At 43.6% G+C, this 18966-nt stretch overlaps 1 protein-coding gene across 1 annotated transcript in view; it reads right to left on the bottom strand.

Moving 5' to 3' along the window:
• Positions 1–18966, bottom strand: part of TRPM8 (transient receptor potential cation channel subfamily M member 8) — a 380221-nt gene that overhangs the window by 231958 nt on the left and 129297 nt on the right. Inside the window, exon 8 of the mRNA XM_070933161.1 lies at positions 11699–11896. Coding sequence (XP_070789262.1) covers positions 11699–11896 — 198 coding nt within the window. The remainder of the gene's footprint in view (positions 1–11698; positions 11897–18966) is intronic.

Raw genomic sequence — 18966 nt, 5'->3', positions numbered from 1 at the left:
TGTCAATGTTTCTGGCCAGCTGGAATGGCTGGTTTTTCCCCGATTGGGATTAAGGGGGGTTTCCTGAACCTTCGGAGGGATTGCTGTCCTCTCTGAGGTCCTGGGAATTTCTCCTTTTTTCTGAGTGCCTAAATCGGCTCCCAAATCAGGGATATCAAGGAAAGTCTTGATCCAAGGGAGACCACTATACCACAGATAGCCGGATGTGAGTCTCTCCTGGTGAAGTGGGGCCATGGGATGCAGATGGGCCTGCTGATCATGTACCTGGCTCCCTGCCACATGACAGCAGACCTGCCCGAGCTTCTCAACGTTATTGCCAGAGTGGCGGTTGATACCCCCAGACTGGTGGTCATGGGGGATTTCAACCTGCCGTCGGCCGGTGAGGCGTCTGAGGTGGCCCGGGAATTCATGGCTTCCATGAAGGCCTTGGACCTGACACAACTAATTCATGGCCCTACTCACATGGGAGGACACACTCTGGACTTAGTTTTTGTCTCTGGTCAGTGGTTGAATGGCCAGGTTATAGGGGATATAGCTATTGAGCCCCTGTCATGGTCTGACCATTCTCTCCTGAGGCTGGACTTTCTGACCGCTGCACCCCACCGCAGGGAAGTGAAACCGATTAGGTGGTTCCGCCCCAGGTGCCTGATGGATCCGGAGAGATTCCAGAGGGAGCTTGGGCCATTTCCTGAGGCTTTGGCTCACGACTCGACTGAAGATCTGGTGGCCGCCTGGGATAGGATGGCTGCCGGGGTTTTGGATCGTGTCGTGCCTTTGCGGCCTCTGACCCGGCGTCGCACCTGCCCAGCTCCTTGGTTCACCGAGGAGCTGAGGGGGATGAAATGCCGGAAAAGACGCCTAGAGAGTGGTTGGAGGGCCAGTCGCTCCGAATCCGATCGAACACTAATTAGGTCTCATATTAAGACCTATTTAGTGGCGATAAAAGCAGCAAAGTGTGATTACTTTTCCGCTCTTATTGCATCGGCAGATAACCGCCCAGCCACCTTGTTTAGAGTGACCCGCTCCCTCCTACATCAGGGAGCGCGGGAGGACCCCTTGCAAGGGCAGGCTGAGGATTTTGCACAGTATCTGCACGATAAAATCACTCAGATTCGGGAAGGCTTGGACTCTGACTGGGTAGATTCCAGCGGGGTGGCTGAGGCGGGTCTTGAGAATGTTATCTGGGACGAGTTCGATCCTGTGACTCCTGAGGATGTGGACAGGATTCTGGGGAGGTTAAACGCAACCACATGTTTACTGGACCCGTGTCCCTCCTGGTTGGTACTGGCTACCCGGGAGGTTATGCGAGGCTGGCTCCAGAGGATTATAAATGCTTCTTTGGGGGAGGGTTTCCTGCCGCCTGCTTTGAAAGAGGTGGTGGTGAGGCCCCTCCTTAAGAAGCCTTCTCTGGATCCAGCTGTTATGGCTAACTATCGTCCTGTCTCCAACCTTCGCTTTATTGCGAAGGTTGTTGAGAGTGTGGTTGCGCAACAGCTCCCGCAGAACCTGGATGAAACCGTCTATCTAGACCCATGCCAGTCTGGCTTCAGGCCTGGGTACAGCAGCGAAACGGCATTGGTCGCGTTGATGATCTCTGGAGGGCTTGGGACAGGGGGTGCTCCTCTGTTCTGGTCCTATTAGATCTCTCAGCGGCTTTTGATACCATCGACCATGGTATCATGCTGCACCGGCTGAAGGGATTGGGGGTGGGAGGCACCATGTTGCGGTGGTTCTCCTCCTATCTCTCTGACCGGTCGCAGTCTGTGTTGGCAGGGGGGCAGAGGTCGACCTTGAGGCGCCTTGTTTGTGGGGTGCCACAAGGGTTGGTCCTCTCGCCACTCCTGTTCAACATTTGTGTGAAGCCGCTGGGTGAGATCATCCGTGGATTTGGGGTGCGATGCCATCTGTACGCTGATGACACTCAGCTGTACATCTCCACCCCAAACCACCCCAACAATGCCCTTGAAGTGATGTCCCAGTGTCTGGAGGCCATGTGGGTCTGGATGGGGAGGAACAGGCTCGACTCAACCCTTCCAAGACTGAGTGGCTGTGGATGCCGGCATCCCGATATAGCCAGCTGGCGCCATCACTGGCTATTGGGGGCGAGTCATTGACCCCCACAGAGGGGGCTCGCAACTTGGGTGTCCTCCTGGACACATGGCTGTCTTTAGAAGAGCATATGACGGCCGTGGCCAGGGGGGCTTTTTATCAGGTTCGCCTGATATGCCAGTTGTGCCCCTTTCTGAGTCGGGATTCTTTATGCACAGTCACTCATGCTCTTGTCACTTCTCGCCTGGACTACGCTAATGCTCTCTACATGGGGCTCCCCTTGAGGAGTACCCGGAGGCTCCAACTGGTCCAGAATGCGGCCGCGCGGGTGATCACGGGAGCGACATGGCGCTCCCATATAACACCTCTCCTGCGCGAGCTGCACTGGCTCCCGGTGGTCTTCCGGGTGCGCTTCAAGGTGTTGATTCTCACCTTTAAAGTGCTCCATGGCTTAGGGCCAGGGTATTTACGAGACCGCCTGCTGCTACCGATAACCTCCCACCGGCCAATACGCTCTCACAGAGAGGGCCTCCTCAGGGTGCCGTCAGTCAAGCAATGTCAGCTGGCGGCCCCCAGAGGGAGATCTTTCTCTGTGGGAGCACCCGCCCTCTGGAACGAGCTACCTCCCGGAATATGGCTGATTCCGGATCTCCGCACTTTCCGTAAGGCCCTGAAGACGTTTTTATTTCAGCAAGCCGGCCTGGCCTGAATAGGTTTTATGGGTTAGTTACTAGGGGTTTTAAATTGGGGTGGCCGTTTAATTTAATTTATTTTTAATTATTTTAACTTTTATATTGTATGTTATTTTAATTCTCGGCTGTTCACCGCCCTGAGTCCCTTCGGGGAGAAGGACGGGATATAAATTTAATAAATAAAATAAATAAATAAATAAAATATTAGGGACTTGGAGAGCGAAGATCCATTCCCTTCATCCCTAACACGATGACATCACCGCCGGAAGTCCTCAAGGACAAATTTCTATGTCTTCCCTATCTGTTTCTAAGTATCCAGTATAAGCAGTTTGCAGATGTTCAGTTCAAAGGAACCCAAGCATTTTGTTTTGCATCAGACTATTCAGGTTCTTCTCCCTTTGGTTGATTGGTTCCACCAGCAGGTGGCACCCTTACTCTATTTCTCCACTTTCATCAAAATCCACATCCAACTTTCACTTCTCCAAATTTCATTTTCCAGGATTACAATATATACTATATATCAAATAGTATCTTAAATATCCATAAAGCTGGCAAAATATTCACAAGCAAACCACCTGGAACTCCAACCCATTAAAGGTCTATTTTTACCAAGTGCTTTCTTCTCCTTCACTCAGGTCTGTCAGCAGCTCTTGTATTAAGTCACCACCATTCTAGGGGGGTGAATAAAAACCACCTCCTCTCTTTTAGAGTCTCGTTTTCAGAAAGATGTTAATTTCTGGGGTAAATTCCTCAACAGGAGTTGGAAATTAAGAATAGCTCACCCAGATCACACACACTGTTTTCTGCTCATCTCCTTTATTGCTCTTTCAACGGAGGTGTCACAGCCTTGGTTCAGCCAGCTTAATGGCCATCTTTTCCCCCATCAGGATGAGGAATTTTCTGGGATCAACAGTGAGTTTGCAGGCTCCCTGTGATTGGCAAAACTTCCGCCTCTACCTCCACCACCTCTCCAAGGTGGCTTGGATCCAATTGAGTCCAATTGAACCTCTTGTCAGGTAGAATATGGCAGCTTAACCCAGAGCCCTGTGAAAACTCTCCATTCTGGCTGCGACATCAGCTCTGCCCCCTTGACATTGCTTTGTTTATTATTCTTTTTGTTGTCTGTTATGGAGGAGCTCCTGTTGGGTCTTTTTTGAGATTTGATGGCCCACTTGGGATAGCCATATGTTTTGAGGACTTCCTTGATGTGTTTTAGTTCTTTTTCTTTCCCATCTTTGTTGGTAGGCAGGCTTCAGCTAGGTGATGTTTGTTCTGATGACTCCCATTTTCTGCTCTAGTGGGTTGAAGGAATCAAAATGTAAATATTGATCTCTCTGTGTGTGTGGGGGGGGGGGTTCTGTTTACAAGCACAAAATGGGAATCATGAGAACCCTATACCACCGAGCTGAAGTTCCTCCATAACAGACAACAAAGAGAACAATAAATGAATTCCATACATTGTGCATCCCCTCCATCAGAAACCTGCAGGACTTTTGTAACTTCAATCAACGCCCTTCACCCATCCTTGGCATATGGTCTCTCTGGATTTCATCACTGATTTTAATAATAATAATAATAATAATAATAATAATAATAATAATAATAATAATAATAATAATAATAATAATTAAACATGTTACCATCAACAGCAAATGCCGCCTCTGCAATGAGAAAGATGAGGCAGTCGACCACCTGATCAGTGGGTGCAGCAAAATTTCACAAACTGACTACCTACAACGCCATGACCGTGTTGCTAAAATCATTCACTGGAAATTGTGCCAGAAGTTTGGATTTGAGTACAGCAAAAACCACCGGGAACATCAGGTTGAGAAAGTTTTAGAGAATGAGAAACTCAAGATCTTGTGGGACTTTAGGATTCAGACTGACAGGCACTTGGTCCACAACACACCTGACATAACAATAGTTGAAAAGAAAAAAGTATGGTTCATTGACATTGCAATACCTGGTGATGCACGAATTGAAGATAAGGAGCAAGAAAAAATCACAAAGTACCGGGACTTACAAATTGAAGTTGAGCGACTATGGAAAAAGAAATCGTGTGTTGTCCCGATTGTAATTGGAGCCCTCGGAGCAATACCCAAAGGGCTACCCCGCTATTTAGAAATCCTAAATTTGCCGGACTTGAACATTTTGACTCTACAAAAAACCACCTTACTCGGAACAGCTTACATCCTCCGACGATACCTTAACAGTTCCTAGGTCCTTGGTTAGGACTCGAGCTGCTGAGCTATTAACCAGCCTCAAAGGCTGTGAATCTCACTAAAGATTAACCAATAAATAATAATAATAATAATTTTATTTCTATACCGCCCTTCTCCCGAAGGACTCAGGGCGGTGTACAGCCTATTTAAAAACAGAATAAACATCAATTTAAAATAATTTAAAAATATTAAATAAATTTGGCTTAATTTAAAACCCCAAAAATTTAAAACATCCAATTTAAAATTATGTTGCTAACCCAGCCTGGCGGAACAACAGGATCTTGAGTGCGCAGCGAAATACCCGGAGGTCAGAAATCTTACGAATTTCCAGGGGCAGTTCATTCCACAGGGCTGGGGCTCCCACAGAGAAGGCCCTCCCCCTGGGTGTCGCCAGCCGCAGTCCTATCACTATCACTATCACTACCCCCAGTCCTATCACTATCATTCACTATCATTCTAATAGTGGTAGATCTTTTCACCAAGATGTCTCATTTCCTTTGCCCAAAAGAGACTGCTGAATGTCAAAGATACAGCCCAACTTTTTCTATACCACATCTCTCACTACCATGGCATGGCCTCAGCACTCATGTCAGATAGAGGTGTACAATTCCAATTTAGATTTTGGAAAGCACTTTTCCAGCTACTAAATGTCAGTCAACCTCTCCTCTCCTCACCACCTTGTCACAAATGAGGAAGCTGAAAAGATGAACCAGCTCCTCCAGATCCTATTTGAGGTGCTACTGCCTCTATAGCCAAGACAACTGGCTATCATTATTGCCACTCACAGAACTTTCTTGCAACATTTCACTGCACTCACCAACTTCAATATCATTTCAAGCCATGTATGGCACATACCCTAGTGTTGCCAGAACACCCTACAATGGATTCAACTGTTCCAGGGGCAGTTGACTTTTTATGAAAGCAATATGCTGCCCAGCAATTTGAAACAGCATCTTGACCAATCAAAACAGGCTCATGAAGGTAGCAGATGTCCATTGGTAGGAGGGCCCACCCATAGCACTAGGAGACAAAGTTGGGCTCTCTACCAAGTTCTTAGCTACTTCAGGTTCTTTCAAGAAGGTAGACGTTAAATTTGTGGGACCATTCAAAGTTCTCTGACAAATCAACCCTGTAGCTTTCTACCTCCAATTATCCCCTTCAATGAAAGTGTATCCAGTATTTTACCAAGCATTACACCCCACAGATTCTCCCTACAAGCACAATATGATTGCAACGCCTCTCTCCACCATCAGTCATTAATAGGGGGAGAACCGGAATATGAGGTGGAAGAAATCCTACCCTGTGTCAAACAGAGGCAAAGCCATGCAGTACATGATTCATTGGAAGGGCTACCCTATTGAAGATTGCTCATGGAAAAATGCATGGTATGTTCATCCCCCTGATTTAGTTTGTCAGTTTCACTAGTACTTCTCTAATAAGCCAAGGCGGACCAAACTACCAGCCCCCCGTCTGGCTTCTCCTGAAGAATCTATTGAGGAAGATATTAACCAGTGCCGCTGCATTCCTCTGGAGGGGGGGTTAGGGAGACTTGCCTACAATGGCACTTCTACATCTAGCCTTCAATTCCCAGGAAGGGGAGGGGTGATGTAAGAGATGACCAGGCTGAGCCCGAGGGGGGGGGGTCAATTGAATCATTAATCATGAATCTCTTTGTGCCCACAAGAGATCTAAATCCAGCCCATCTTGAATCCTTTGACCCTTATATACTGCCAATTTGTTTTGGCCATTAATAGTTCAGATTCTTGTAAGACAGCTTGCAATAAATCTTTATACTCATTTGAACTGTCTGGATTTTCTGATTTCCCTGGGACTTGACAGGAACAAAAATACCAAAACACCTCATCAACATTCAGATGGGCATAGATTAAACACCAAAATTAACATCAGACCAAAAATCAAGAAGTAAAAATTATTCCAATGAAGGAACTGCCAAACAAACTGATAATAAACAGCCTAAACAAAGAACCTCCAATATTGGCAGGGCAAGCCACTAGAATATAAATAGAGAACAAACACCATTCCTTACTAGTACTTGATGATGTTACCAAATTTGAGTAGTGAAATATCTGCCTCTGTTTCCCTATCAACCTAGAATTTACCAGGGCCCTTGACTAACTTCCATGCAAGGCAGGCTGTCTTATTCCTTAGTTTGGGGATGGGGAGGTAGGTTCTTCAGTCATGCTATGCAGAGTAGCAGGAGAAACTTGTTTGTTTTATTCAAACAAAGTACAATGTAGGATTATCTATTTTCATTCTTTTGTTACACATCCAAAGGGTAAGAGGAGGATAATTGGAATAATGGGGTCATTTAAGTAACATGATTTCATGAGCCTTGATAGTACAGTGGTTTAATGCACCCTGTTATTAACACAGCTGCCTGCAATTTCTGCTGGTTCGAGTCTCTCCAAGGCTCAAGGTTGACTCAGCCTTCCATCCTTTCTAAGGTAGGTGAAATGAGGACCCAGTTTGTGGGGGCAATAAGCTGACTTTGTATAAAATATACAAAAGAATGAAGGCTATTGCTTAACGCATTGTAAGCCGCCCTGAGTCTCCGGAGAAGGGCGGCATATAAATCAAATTTAAAAAAAAAATGATATAATCAAATTATTGATTTGAAGCACAGTTTACTGACGATGTTACATTCTTATTCACTTATTGTTTTCATCCATGCAGTGACAACCCGACATTAACTAATATATCAAACAGCAGAGTTATGGACCAGTAATTAAAGACCAATGTAATTAAACTGGGACTCTTTGGGAGGGGAGGTTCTATTTGCTGTGAATTTGAATGAATGCTGAAACAAACATACACATCATTGAACCAAATTGGCCACATCATAGAGTCGTGGTGGCACAGTGGTTAGAATGCAATATTGCAGGCTAATTCTGTCAACTGCCAGCAGTTCAATTCTCACCAACTCAGGGTTGACTCATCCTTCCATCCTTCCAGGATCAGTAAAATGAGAACCCAGATTGTTGGGGGCAATTTGCTGATTCTGTAATCTACTTAGAGAGGGCTGTAAAGCACTGTGAAACACTATATAAGTCTAAAGCTATTGCTATCATATTTCTAATGCAAAAAAAAAAAAAAGAGTGGCAGAATCTGGGGGCAGAGTTAAAAGAGTGATCAGCCTAGAATCCGTACATAGGCACAAATGAATTAAATCCTAGCTCCCTTGAATTCTGTTGACCCTTATCTAATCCCAAATAGGTGTTAACTGATAGTTGAGAAGATTCCTGTACATAGGCATGATTAGCAATAAATTGGTTTAGTTGGACTTTCATGTGTGGACCTAATCTTTTGCACCTGACAGGGGAAAATAAAACTGAAATTTTTTGAGTGAACTTAAATTTGCCATCTTATGTTTTTTCTTGCCTATACTATACTATATTTATTTATTATTTATTTATTTATTTATTACATGTATTTATATGCCGCCATTCTCCCGAAGGACTCAGGGCGGCGAAAACAAGTTAAGAAACAAGTACAATAAAATCATAATTTAATCCAAATAAGTAATTAATAGTAAATAATAAAACCCGGAATCAGTCTCAGCCTATTTGTTTGAAAAGCCAAGTCTTCAAGTCCCGACGGAAGGAACGGAGATCAGGAGCCATCCAGAGATCAGTAGGTAATTCATTCCAGAGGGTGGGAGCACCCATAGAGAATGCCCTACCCCTGGGCACAGCAAGGCGTCATTGGCTCGTCGTCGGAACCCTGAGGAGAGTGGCCCTATGTGAGCGAACAGGATGGTGAGAGGCAGGCAGGAGAAGGTCATGCAAATATCCCGGATCTAAGTCATGCAGGGCCTTATAGGTGAGGACTAGCACCTTGAAGCGGACCCGGAGAACCACTGGTAACCAGTGCAGCTCACGCAGGAGGGGTGTTATATGGGAGTAACGAGGGGCTCCCATAACAACCCATGCAGCTGCATTCTGGATCAGCTGGAGTCTCCAGGTGCATCTCAGGGGCAGGCCCATGTAGAGGGAATTGCAGTAATTCAAGTGAGAAGTAACCAGGGCATGAGTGACTGTGCGAAGGTCATCTCAGTCCAGGAAAGGGCACAACTGGTGCACCAGGCAAACCTGTGCGAAGGCCCCCTTGGTCACGGCTGTTAGATGGTCTTCTAGGGACAGCCGAGCATCCAGGAGGATACCCAAGTTGCGAGACCTATCAACAGGTGCAAGTTTTTCCCCATCTACCAAAAGATGTTTTATGTTGGCTCTGTTCGTACAATACATTAGATTAGGTTAAAATGATATGGGATATTTTTCAGTTTAGCATATTGTAAAGAACCAGACATTATTTTAGCATTACTTTACTAACCAGACCATATGGTTTATTTGTTTGGCCATCATATGTTCTATGAACACAATAATCATTCATTGTTAATCCAGTCTTGTGTGTGAAGTTTTGTGTGAAGCTAACTGCTCTCTATAAATCTATAAATCCATATCTATAAATGCCACCTCTAGTGAAAGTTTTTCTCTCCAATAATTCTGTCCTCAGTTAGTTGACTGAATGAAAGGCCAGTCTTTTGTCATAAACTGAGTGTTAGAAATTTTCAGGGGGGAAAAAGGCAGAAGCTAAGAAAAGGACATTCAAAAGGAACAAAAGCAACAGCAAGCACAACTCAGATACTGAGCATTTGTCTAGCACTAGTAGACAAATGTGGGATACAATTTTGTTGTCAATTAACAAAAAAGAGAGCTTTTTATAAACATATTCTTTTAGATTGATACATATTGTTTATATTGATATAAATCTGGCTGTTTCACAATGGGTCACTTCATGTATTACACTGGATCAACTGACAGATTCTCAAATCTGGTAATATCACACACCCTTAAAATGTTTAAAGAGTACATGTTTTTCCAGATAACCTTAATGACTTCATTCGAGTTAGGCAAAAAATAAATATAGTACTTTTAATAACTATATTTTATCATAGGGGTTCTTGGACTTTGAATTCCATAATTACTCTTCATCAAGATGACCTATGGTCAGTTTTAACAGCAGGTATATTACCTGAAGAAGTCTGATCATGGTTTGTTTCAGGGGTGGGTTCTAAATTTTTTTAATACCGGTTCTGTGGGCGTGGCTTATTTTGTGGGTGTGGCTTGATGATCATGTGACAATTCTTTAGGATTTAGCAGAGGTACTGGTCTACCAGACTTTTAACTGCTTGCAGGTCTACTCATTTTGTTTTTGGAGGCACTGGTCTACCCATTTATTTTTGCAGGCACTGGTCTACGTATTTATTTTTGCAGGCACTGGTCTACTCATTTGTTTTCTTTTACCACTGATCAGCTGTAGGGCGGCCCTTTGAAGCCCTGCGGCAAGAGTTTAAACAGTTTTTTTCCCTCTAGCCGATAGCTGGGACTCAGGAGGCAGCAATAGATTGGGGGTGGGGCCAAATAAAAGGTAAGAATAATGCAGGGGTGGGGGGAGCGGGGGGGGCGGGGTGGGGGGGCAGAACCAGTTCGGTGACATCATATTGTCACCGCTACCAGCTCGGCCGAACTGGGAGGAACCCACCACTGGTTTGTTTGTTTTTTAAAGTAACTGGGTCTCCTGTGCTAGGTGCTTGCAGACTCTTGAGAGTCACAGCCCACATTTTCAGGACTCTTGGATTAACTCATATTGTGAGTTCGTGGGATATAAATTAAATAACCAGCAGCATCTGTGGAACTAATTGTAGGTTTAATAGAGCAGGGCTTCAAAAATCTGGACAACATAGAAATACAAAAAGCTCCAAACCCGTTCTGACACCTGGGGCCAGGGTTTTCCTGCCCAGATTTGAAAACGCTAATCTGCTTTCTAATAAACAGGAGTTAGATTTTATGCCCACTTGCCTCCCTAACTATGTATCTTGGAAAATTGTAAATAATTAGTACAAATAATTAGTACAGGTTCTATAAGATCTCAAAACATTGTTCTTAGTAATAAACAATGAAATGCCATAAAAAAGGAACAAGATAAAAATCTGTGGGAAAACAGCCACATTCTTAGAATAAACAATGCACAACAGTGGAAAATATACTCAAAGCATGCTCATATTATTCTAAGAAATATCATTCTAGGTGGCTTCAATGAATTTAGTTTTTACTTCAATTCATCATGGTCTAGCTGAAAAAATTATTTCTAGTTTTACAAGTTTTATCATTTGAGAAAATACTTTTTTAAAAATGTAATTATAATGCATTTTTATCATTTATCTCATTTTATAATTATATTGTTTAAAATATTTTTATCTTATGAATTCTTTTAAAGTGAAGACCAGGACAGAAATTGCAATGAAAATCTTGTTAATAATAAATTGGATTTCTAAATCCAATTTAGAAATTAGAATTGTCTTAAGAATTTTTTAAAATTTAAGATTAGGATAGAAACTGCATTAGAAACTTATAAATAATAAATTTTGAAATTAGAAAAGTATTAAAATATTCCATTCCTAGTTATTAGCATTTTTAAATCTGAGCTCTCAAAATGGCCAATGGATGGCGACACTTGATTAGCATCTTACCCAAACTATTCCTCACTTTCTATTTACATGTCTAAGCCCTGGACTATCTGAAGCAGAATACCTTTCCCCCTTATCTCTTAGGTTAGCATTCATTAAGTTCTCCATCACAGTCTAGCAAATTAATTATATAGTATACACAACTGGTAAATGTCCCAGTTACATGGAGGAAGAATGTATATACTTACACATTTGATCCAACTTTCAATCTCCTCTTCACTGAGTCTAGAAAGTGTTCGAGGCAAATATCTGAGTAATCTTTCTTTAACAGATGAGGAAGTAAGTGTGCCTTCTGTCTCTGTCAAGCTTGCAATCACATCTGCTATCTGACCAGAACCTTCCACCACGACACAGGGAATTTTGTTCTTGATGGCAGTGTTAATTGCCTATAAAAGATACTACTGACATAATTAACATTCATAGTACAGTTTTGTAGCTCTGTGTATGGGCTATATATGATACCAGCTGTGTGTACAGCTGCTTTCAGTAGTCATAATGCTTCTTGTATGTAACTAAACACACCCACAAAATCATCAGTCTTGGAAATCCTTATTTCTGACATCCCTATCAATTAGACAAACTACATGTGGCATATGCCAGATTAGCTAGCTCAGTTAGGGGTACATGATGACAGATTTGCTGTTCCAGGGCCTGGTTAATTGTTTCAAAAAACAGCACATATTCTGCTGAGTGTCCTACAGAATAGTGATCGCAATCTAATTTCGTTGTCTCAAGTACTGTCTTCCCTTTTAAAAAAATATTGCTTACTATTAAAGCAAACTGCACATTACCTGAAAATATCCAAACACAGCAGCCAGACCACAAAGATCTACTGCACCAGAACACAAGCCACATTCACTGATCTTCTGAAGAGTTGTCCTAGTTTGTGCATTACCAGTTTACGCTACAGTCATTAGACAAACTATTAGTCTAGAAGCACATTTGATAGGACATAACAAAACTTATTAGATTTGCTTTCACTAAAAATGGCTCTAGTCTTCAACCACAGGGACTAAGTACAGGGAACAGTCAGAAAAACAAAATTCTTAAAGGTTTCTTAACAGTGGTGGGATTCAAATAATTTAACAACCAGTTCTCTGTTCTAATGACCGGCTGGATTGGCGTGGCTGGATGGGCGTGACTGAGTGGGCATGGCCAGGGGGTGTGACAGCATTCAGCCTCCTGCAGCACTCTGCCAGTCAAAATGGGCTGCAGGGGTTAATTACAAAATGTGGGCTTTACTTTGTGACATCCAGATCCAGCTAGCAAAGGGTGTGAACTGCACAGAAAATACACTTTTGTTTCGTTATGAAGAAATATCCCCAAAGTCAGATGTACACTAAATGTAGACTGACTTTTAACTACACATCTTCCCAGCAAACAGCAAATTTTGAAGCTCCAGGTAAAAAGGATTCATTTTAGGATGAGTAACACAGTTTGCATATTGGAGGTTGTTAAAAGAATGATGGGAAACTCTGTATTTTAAAGAACACTTGAGGGAGGGGTGCAGAATAGCCCTTCTCAGCCTAGAGCCTAGGTAGAGACCTGGCACCAATCAAAACACTGTTTGTGAAGCAACTGATCAAGACTGACAGGGTAAGCAAGGACTTCTGGTGGTGATGTCAGCGCAAGTGGAGCTAGGGAACAGGGCTCCGTTCTTGAAGCTCAAATTTTCCCAGCTAGGAAGCCTAAATAGGCACTATCAACCCCGGAGAGATTGATAGAAAAAAGAGGAATTTTTGAGGATCTCGGGGGGAAAAAGCAATTCCTCCGAAGGTTCAGGAGAAATCTCCTAATACTGGCGGGGAAGAAACCAGCCATTTTGGCTGGCCCAAAGCGCTGACAGCCGAGGAGTAGGAAGCGAAGATTGAGAAACCAACAGAATCACAATCAGTAGGAGAGAAAATCCCAAAAAGGAGATACAATTATATTGTTGAATGGTGGAGCAGAGATATCGAGACTCCAAAACTTGAGGCAGAAATACTGCCAAATAAACGCGGTGACTAGGAGGAAGAGGAGCAGAAGAAACAATTTGACAAGCAGTGACTGTGCAAAAGGCAAGGTATTAGGTGAAAAGAGGAAAAAAAAACTCCAGCTGGATATATCTTGAGGATTGAGCAAAGTGGTGATTATAAATTAAATACATTTATTTCATTATTGTTTAGGTTATTAGGACTGTGAAATTTACGAAAGGCTTTAAAGAATGAAAGACTTAATTAAAGGTGGAATTTGAGTGGTGATTCAAGATGTGGTAGATTTAATGGAGGTGTAGATGGAATAGAACTGGAAAACAATAAGATTGGGGATTTCTAATTAAGGCTGTTGAAATTGGATATTTTGGACATTTTTGGAGACTGACAATAAACTTTACAATTGAAGAGAATTGAAGTAGAGGATAAAGGACAGACAGGAGAAAAAAAGAACTGGATAGATAATGATGCAAGACTGGGAGAAGATTGCATGGAATTAAGGACTAAAAAATAAAAATAAAATTATACACACACACACACATACACCAGTGGTGGGTTCTAAAATTTTTTACTACCGATTCTGTGGGCATGGCTTATTTTGTGGGTGTGGCTTGATGGTTATGTGACAGTGGGCGTGGTTTGATAGTCATGTAATTGGGTAGGCATGGCCAACTCAATGTCACTCACGTCAAGGGGTACCTTGCCTGGCCCCTCCCCTCCCAGCCATTCCTTGTCACACCCAGCCTCAACGTATCTATAGTTCTGTAAAAATGTTGTTCACTTTTTTTCAACTTTATAATCTACATACTATAGATGCACTTTCATGGACCACTGAAAGGAAGAAATGGCTCACATGCTTTGCCCAAGAGTGTGATAGGCAACAGGCTTTTAAGGGGCTGCCAGAAAGAAGGGGGGGGGAAATGTATTTTCCAAAGCACCAGAAGCCAAAACAAGAAGTAATGGATGGAAACTGAACAAAGAGAGAAGCAATCTAAAATTAAGGAGAAACTTCCTGACAGTGTGAACCAATATAGGTGCAGAAATATTTCAGTCATAATTTCACATATAAAATAGCCATTCATGTAATATAACCTGCATATTGTTCAAAACAGTCATTAGTATTATGGCTGAGGCTTGACAGTAAGCCTAAAAATCAAAGATTACAAGTGCTTCTTTCTCTGTATGTGTACAAAATATCACATACCAAGAATAGCATATTAAGATGGACTTATGCAGTGGTGGGTTTCAAATTATTTTACTACCAGTTCTGAGGTTGTGGCTTGTTGGGTGTGGCGTGGCATGGCGGGTGTGACAGGGGAAGGATACTGCAAAATCCCCATTCCCTCCCTACTCCAGGGGAAGGTTACTTCAAAATCTTCATTCCCTCCCCACCCCACTAACCTGCTCTGGGAAGGAATCAAACTCCCCCCTCTTCATTTCCCCAAATAAAATATTACTCATAAGAAAAGGCTCCCAGAAAAGCAAGGAAAAATCAAGCTGCTAACAAGGAACCTGCCTGATACTCATTCCACATTTCTGCCAGCTGCATAAAGGAAATTTTGTAAGAAGAAAACAGCTACCAGTGCTTAGAGATAATAGAAAGTGGAAGCCGGAAGTTCGGCTCCATTTATAAGCAGGCAGAAAACTCATTCAAGACAGGATATTTCACAATGGAAATCACCCAAACCTTTTTAGAAACACAAAGCCCATGTTGCACAAACCCCAAAACTTCAAAAACATAGAATCATATAAGAATCCCTCCTCTTATCCAGTTTGTTGTTCAGCTGACCCAGAAACGAATTGCTGAATGTCACTTCGCTTCTGCAAGCAAAAACCTCTTTCCAGCAGCTGCTTCTTGGCTTGTCAATTTAAAGTGATGGCATCTTTTTTTCTTTCCTTCTTCTTTGCCAAGTGATCTCCTGGCTGAGAAGCAAGTCCTGATTTTTTTCTTCTAGATGATCAGTTGGGAGGCGTCTTGCCTTCTCAATTTAAAGTGATAGTGTCTTGGTTTTTTTTCCTCTTCTTTGTCAAATGAGCCCTGATTTTTTCCTTCTAGCCAATCAGCTGGGAGTCAGGAGGCAGCGAATAGATTGGGGGCAGGGCAAAGCAGAGGTGGTATTTACTGGTTCTCCAAACTACTCAAAATTTCCACTACTGGTTCTCAAGAACTGGGGAGAACCAGTAGCAACCCACCACTGACACACACATAACAAGAGACTTTCACCCTTTGGAATATAAAAACATTAAGAACCAAACATAATTGTGAGAGATTAAATAAATGTCTAATTGAAAGCAATCAAGTTATTAAGATAAACGGTGGAATATATAAATTAAGAAGTTTATAAATTTTGCATGATTAAGTAATTATTGATAAACACCTGATTATTGTTATTAGAAAATTAATTATTAGTAATTGTTAGTAATTATTGATATACATCGGATTATTGATATTTGAAAATGAATTTTGAGTAATTTATATTTATATCTGCTTATCTTTATAATTAGATATATATTAGCTTTAATATATTACTAATAAGTATTGACTTCTATTTTTTCTTATAATTCCATATATAAGTAAAAATTTACATAGTCTTAAATAAGTATATAGAAGTATATAGAATATAGAAAATAAGGATTTCAGAATTATAGTAAAATATATATATTTGTATATATATATATATCTAGTGATAGTTGTGATAGTTATATATATACACTGCTCAGAAAAATAAAGGGAACACAAAAATAAGACATCCTAGATCTGAATGAATGAAATATTCTTAGTAAGTTCTTTGTTCATTACATAGTTGACAACAAAATCACACAAAAATTATCAATGGAAATCAAATTTATCAACCCATGGAGGTCTGGATGTGTAGTTACACTCAAAATTAAAGTGGAAAAAAACACTACAGGCTGATCCCACTTTGATATAATGTCCTTAAAACAAGTCAAAATGAGGCTCAGTAGTGTGTGTTGCCTCCACGTGCCTGTATGACCTCCCTACAATGCCTGGGCATGCTCCTGATGAGGTGGCGGATGGTCTCCTGAGGGATCTCCTCCTACACCTAGACTAAAGCATCCCCCAACTCCTGGACAGTCTGTGGTGCAACGTGGCGTTGGTGGATGGAGCGAGACATGATGTCCCAGATGTGCTCAATTGGATTCAGGTCTGGGGAACGGGTGGGCCAGTCCATAGCATCAATGCCTTCATCTTGCAGGAACTGCTGACACACTCCAGCCACATGAGGTCTAGCATTAGGAGGAACCCAGGGGCAACCGCACCAGCATATGGTCTCACAAGGGGTCTGAGGATCTCATCTCGGTACCTAATGGCAGTCAGACTACCTCTAGCGAGAATATGAGGGCTGTGCGGCCCCCCAAAGAAATGCCACCCCACACCATTACTGACCAACTGCCAAACTGGTCATGCTGGAGGATGTTACAGGCAGCAGAACGTTCTCCATGGCATCTCCAGACCCTGTCACATCTGTCGCATGTGCTCAGTGTGAACCTGCTTTCATCTGTGAAGAGCACAGGGCGCCAGTGGCGAAGTTGCCAATCTTGGTGTTCTTTGGCAAATGCCAAACGTCCTGCACGGTGTTGGGCTGTAAGCACAACCCCCACCTGTGGACATCGGGCCCTCATACCACCCTCATGGAATCTGTTTCTGACCATTTGAGCAGCCACATGCACGTTTGTGGCCCGCTGGAGGTCATTTTGCAGGGCTCTGGCAGTGCTCCTCCTGTCCCTCCTTTCACAAAGGCGGAGGTAGCAGTCCTGATGCTGGGTTGTTGCCCTCCTACGGCCTCCTCCACGTCTCCTGATGTACTGGCCTGTCTCCTGGTAGCGCCACCATGCTCTGGACACTACGCCGACAGACACAGCAAATCGTCTTGCCACAGCTCACATTGATGTGCCATCCTGGATGAGCTGCACTACCTGAGCCACTTATATGGGTTGTAGACTCCGTCTCATGCTACCACTAGAGTGACAGCACTGCCACCATTCGAAAGTGACCAAACCATCAGCCAGAAAGCATAGGAACTGAGAAGTGGTCTGTGGTCACCACCTGCAGAACTACTCCTTTATTGGGGATGTCTTGCTAACTGCCTATGCTTTCCACCTGTTGTCTATTCCATTTGCACAACAGCATGTGAAATTGATTGTCAATCAGTGTTGCTACCTAAGTGGACAGTTTGATTTCACAGAAGTGTGATTGACTTGGAGTTACATTGTGTTGTTTAAGTGTTTTCTTTATTTTTTTGAGCAGTGTGTGTGTGTGTGTGTGTGTGTGTGTGTGTGTGTATGTATGTATGTATGTATGTATGTCTTGTCATGGTCAGATCACGCTCTCCTTCGTCTTGACTTTCGAACCGCTGCACCCCGCCGCAGGGAGGCGGAGCCGGTAAGATGGTTCCGCCCCAGGCGCCTGATGGAACCTGACAGATTCCAGACGGAGCTTGGGCCATTTCCTGAGGTTCTGGCACACGCCTCGACTGGAGACCTGGTGGCCGCCTGGGATAGGGCGGCTGCTGGTGCTCTGGATCGGGTCGTGCCTTTGCGGCCTCTGACCCGGCGCCGATCTCAATTGGCTCCTTGGTTTACCGAGGAGCTGAGGGAGTTGAAGCGCCGGAAAAGACGCCTAGAGAGTAGTTGGAGGGCCAGTCTTTCTGAATCTGACCGGACACTAGTAAGATCCCACATTAGGAATTGCTTAGTGGCGATAAAAGCAGCGAAATGTAGTTATTTTGCTGCTCTTATTGTGTCATCAGATAATCGCCCGGCCGCCCTCTTTAGGGTGACCCGCTCCCTGCTCCACCAGGAAGCGCGGGAGGACCCCTTGGAGGGTAGAGCCGAGGATTTTGTTCAGTATCTGTATGACAAAATCACTCAGATTCGGGAAGATTTGGAAGATTTGGAAGACTGAGTGGCTGTGGTTTCCGACGTCCCAATATAGTCAGTTGACGCCATCACTGACTATTGGGGGCGAATCATTGGCCCCCACGGAGAGGGCTCGCAACTTGGGCGTCCTCCTGGATTCACGGCTGTCTTTAGAAGAGCACTTGACAGCCGTGACCGGGAGGATTTTTCATCAGGTTCGCCTGATTCACCAGTTGCGTCCCTTTCTGGATCGGGACTCGTTACGCACGGTCACTCATGCCCTTGTCACCTCCCGCCTGGACTATTGCAACGCTCTCTACATGGTGCTTCCCTTGAGGAGCACCTGGAGGCTCCAACTGGCGCAGAGTGCGGCCGCGCGGGTGGTAATGGGAGTGACATGGCGTTCCCATGTAACAGCCCTCCTGCGCGAGCTGCACTGGCTCCCGGTGGTCTTCCGGATGCGCTTCAAGGTTCTGGTTACCACCTTTAAAGCGCTCCATGGCTTAGGACCCGGGTACTTGCGGGACCGCCTACTACCACCAATAGCTTCCCACCGGCCGGTACGCTCCCATAGAGAGGGGCTCCTCCGGGTGCCGTCAGCCAAA

The sequence above is a fragment of the Pituophis catenifer genome, unplaced genomic scaffold (genome assembly GCF_029215685.1).
Source record: "Pituophis catenifer annectens isolate HBS135680 unplaced genomic scaffold, rPitCat1.0.hap2 SCAF_1, whole genome shotgun sequence".
Classification (NCBI taxonomy): domain Eukaryota; kingdom Metazoa; phylum Chordata; class Lepidosauria; order Squamata; family Colubridae; genus Pituophis; species Pituophis catenifer.
The sequence above is the reverse complement of the archived record's forward strand: the minus strand, read 5'-3'. Positions and strand labels throughout refer to the sequence as shown.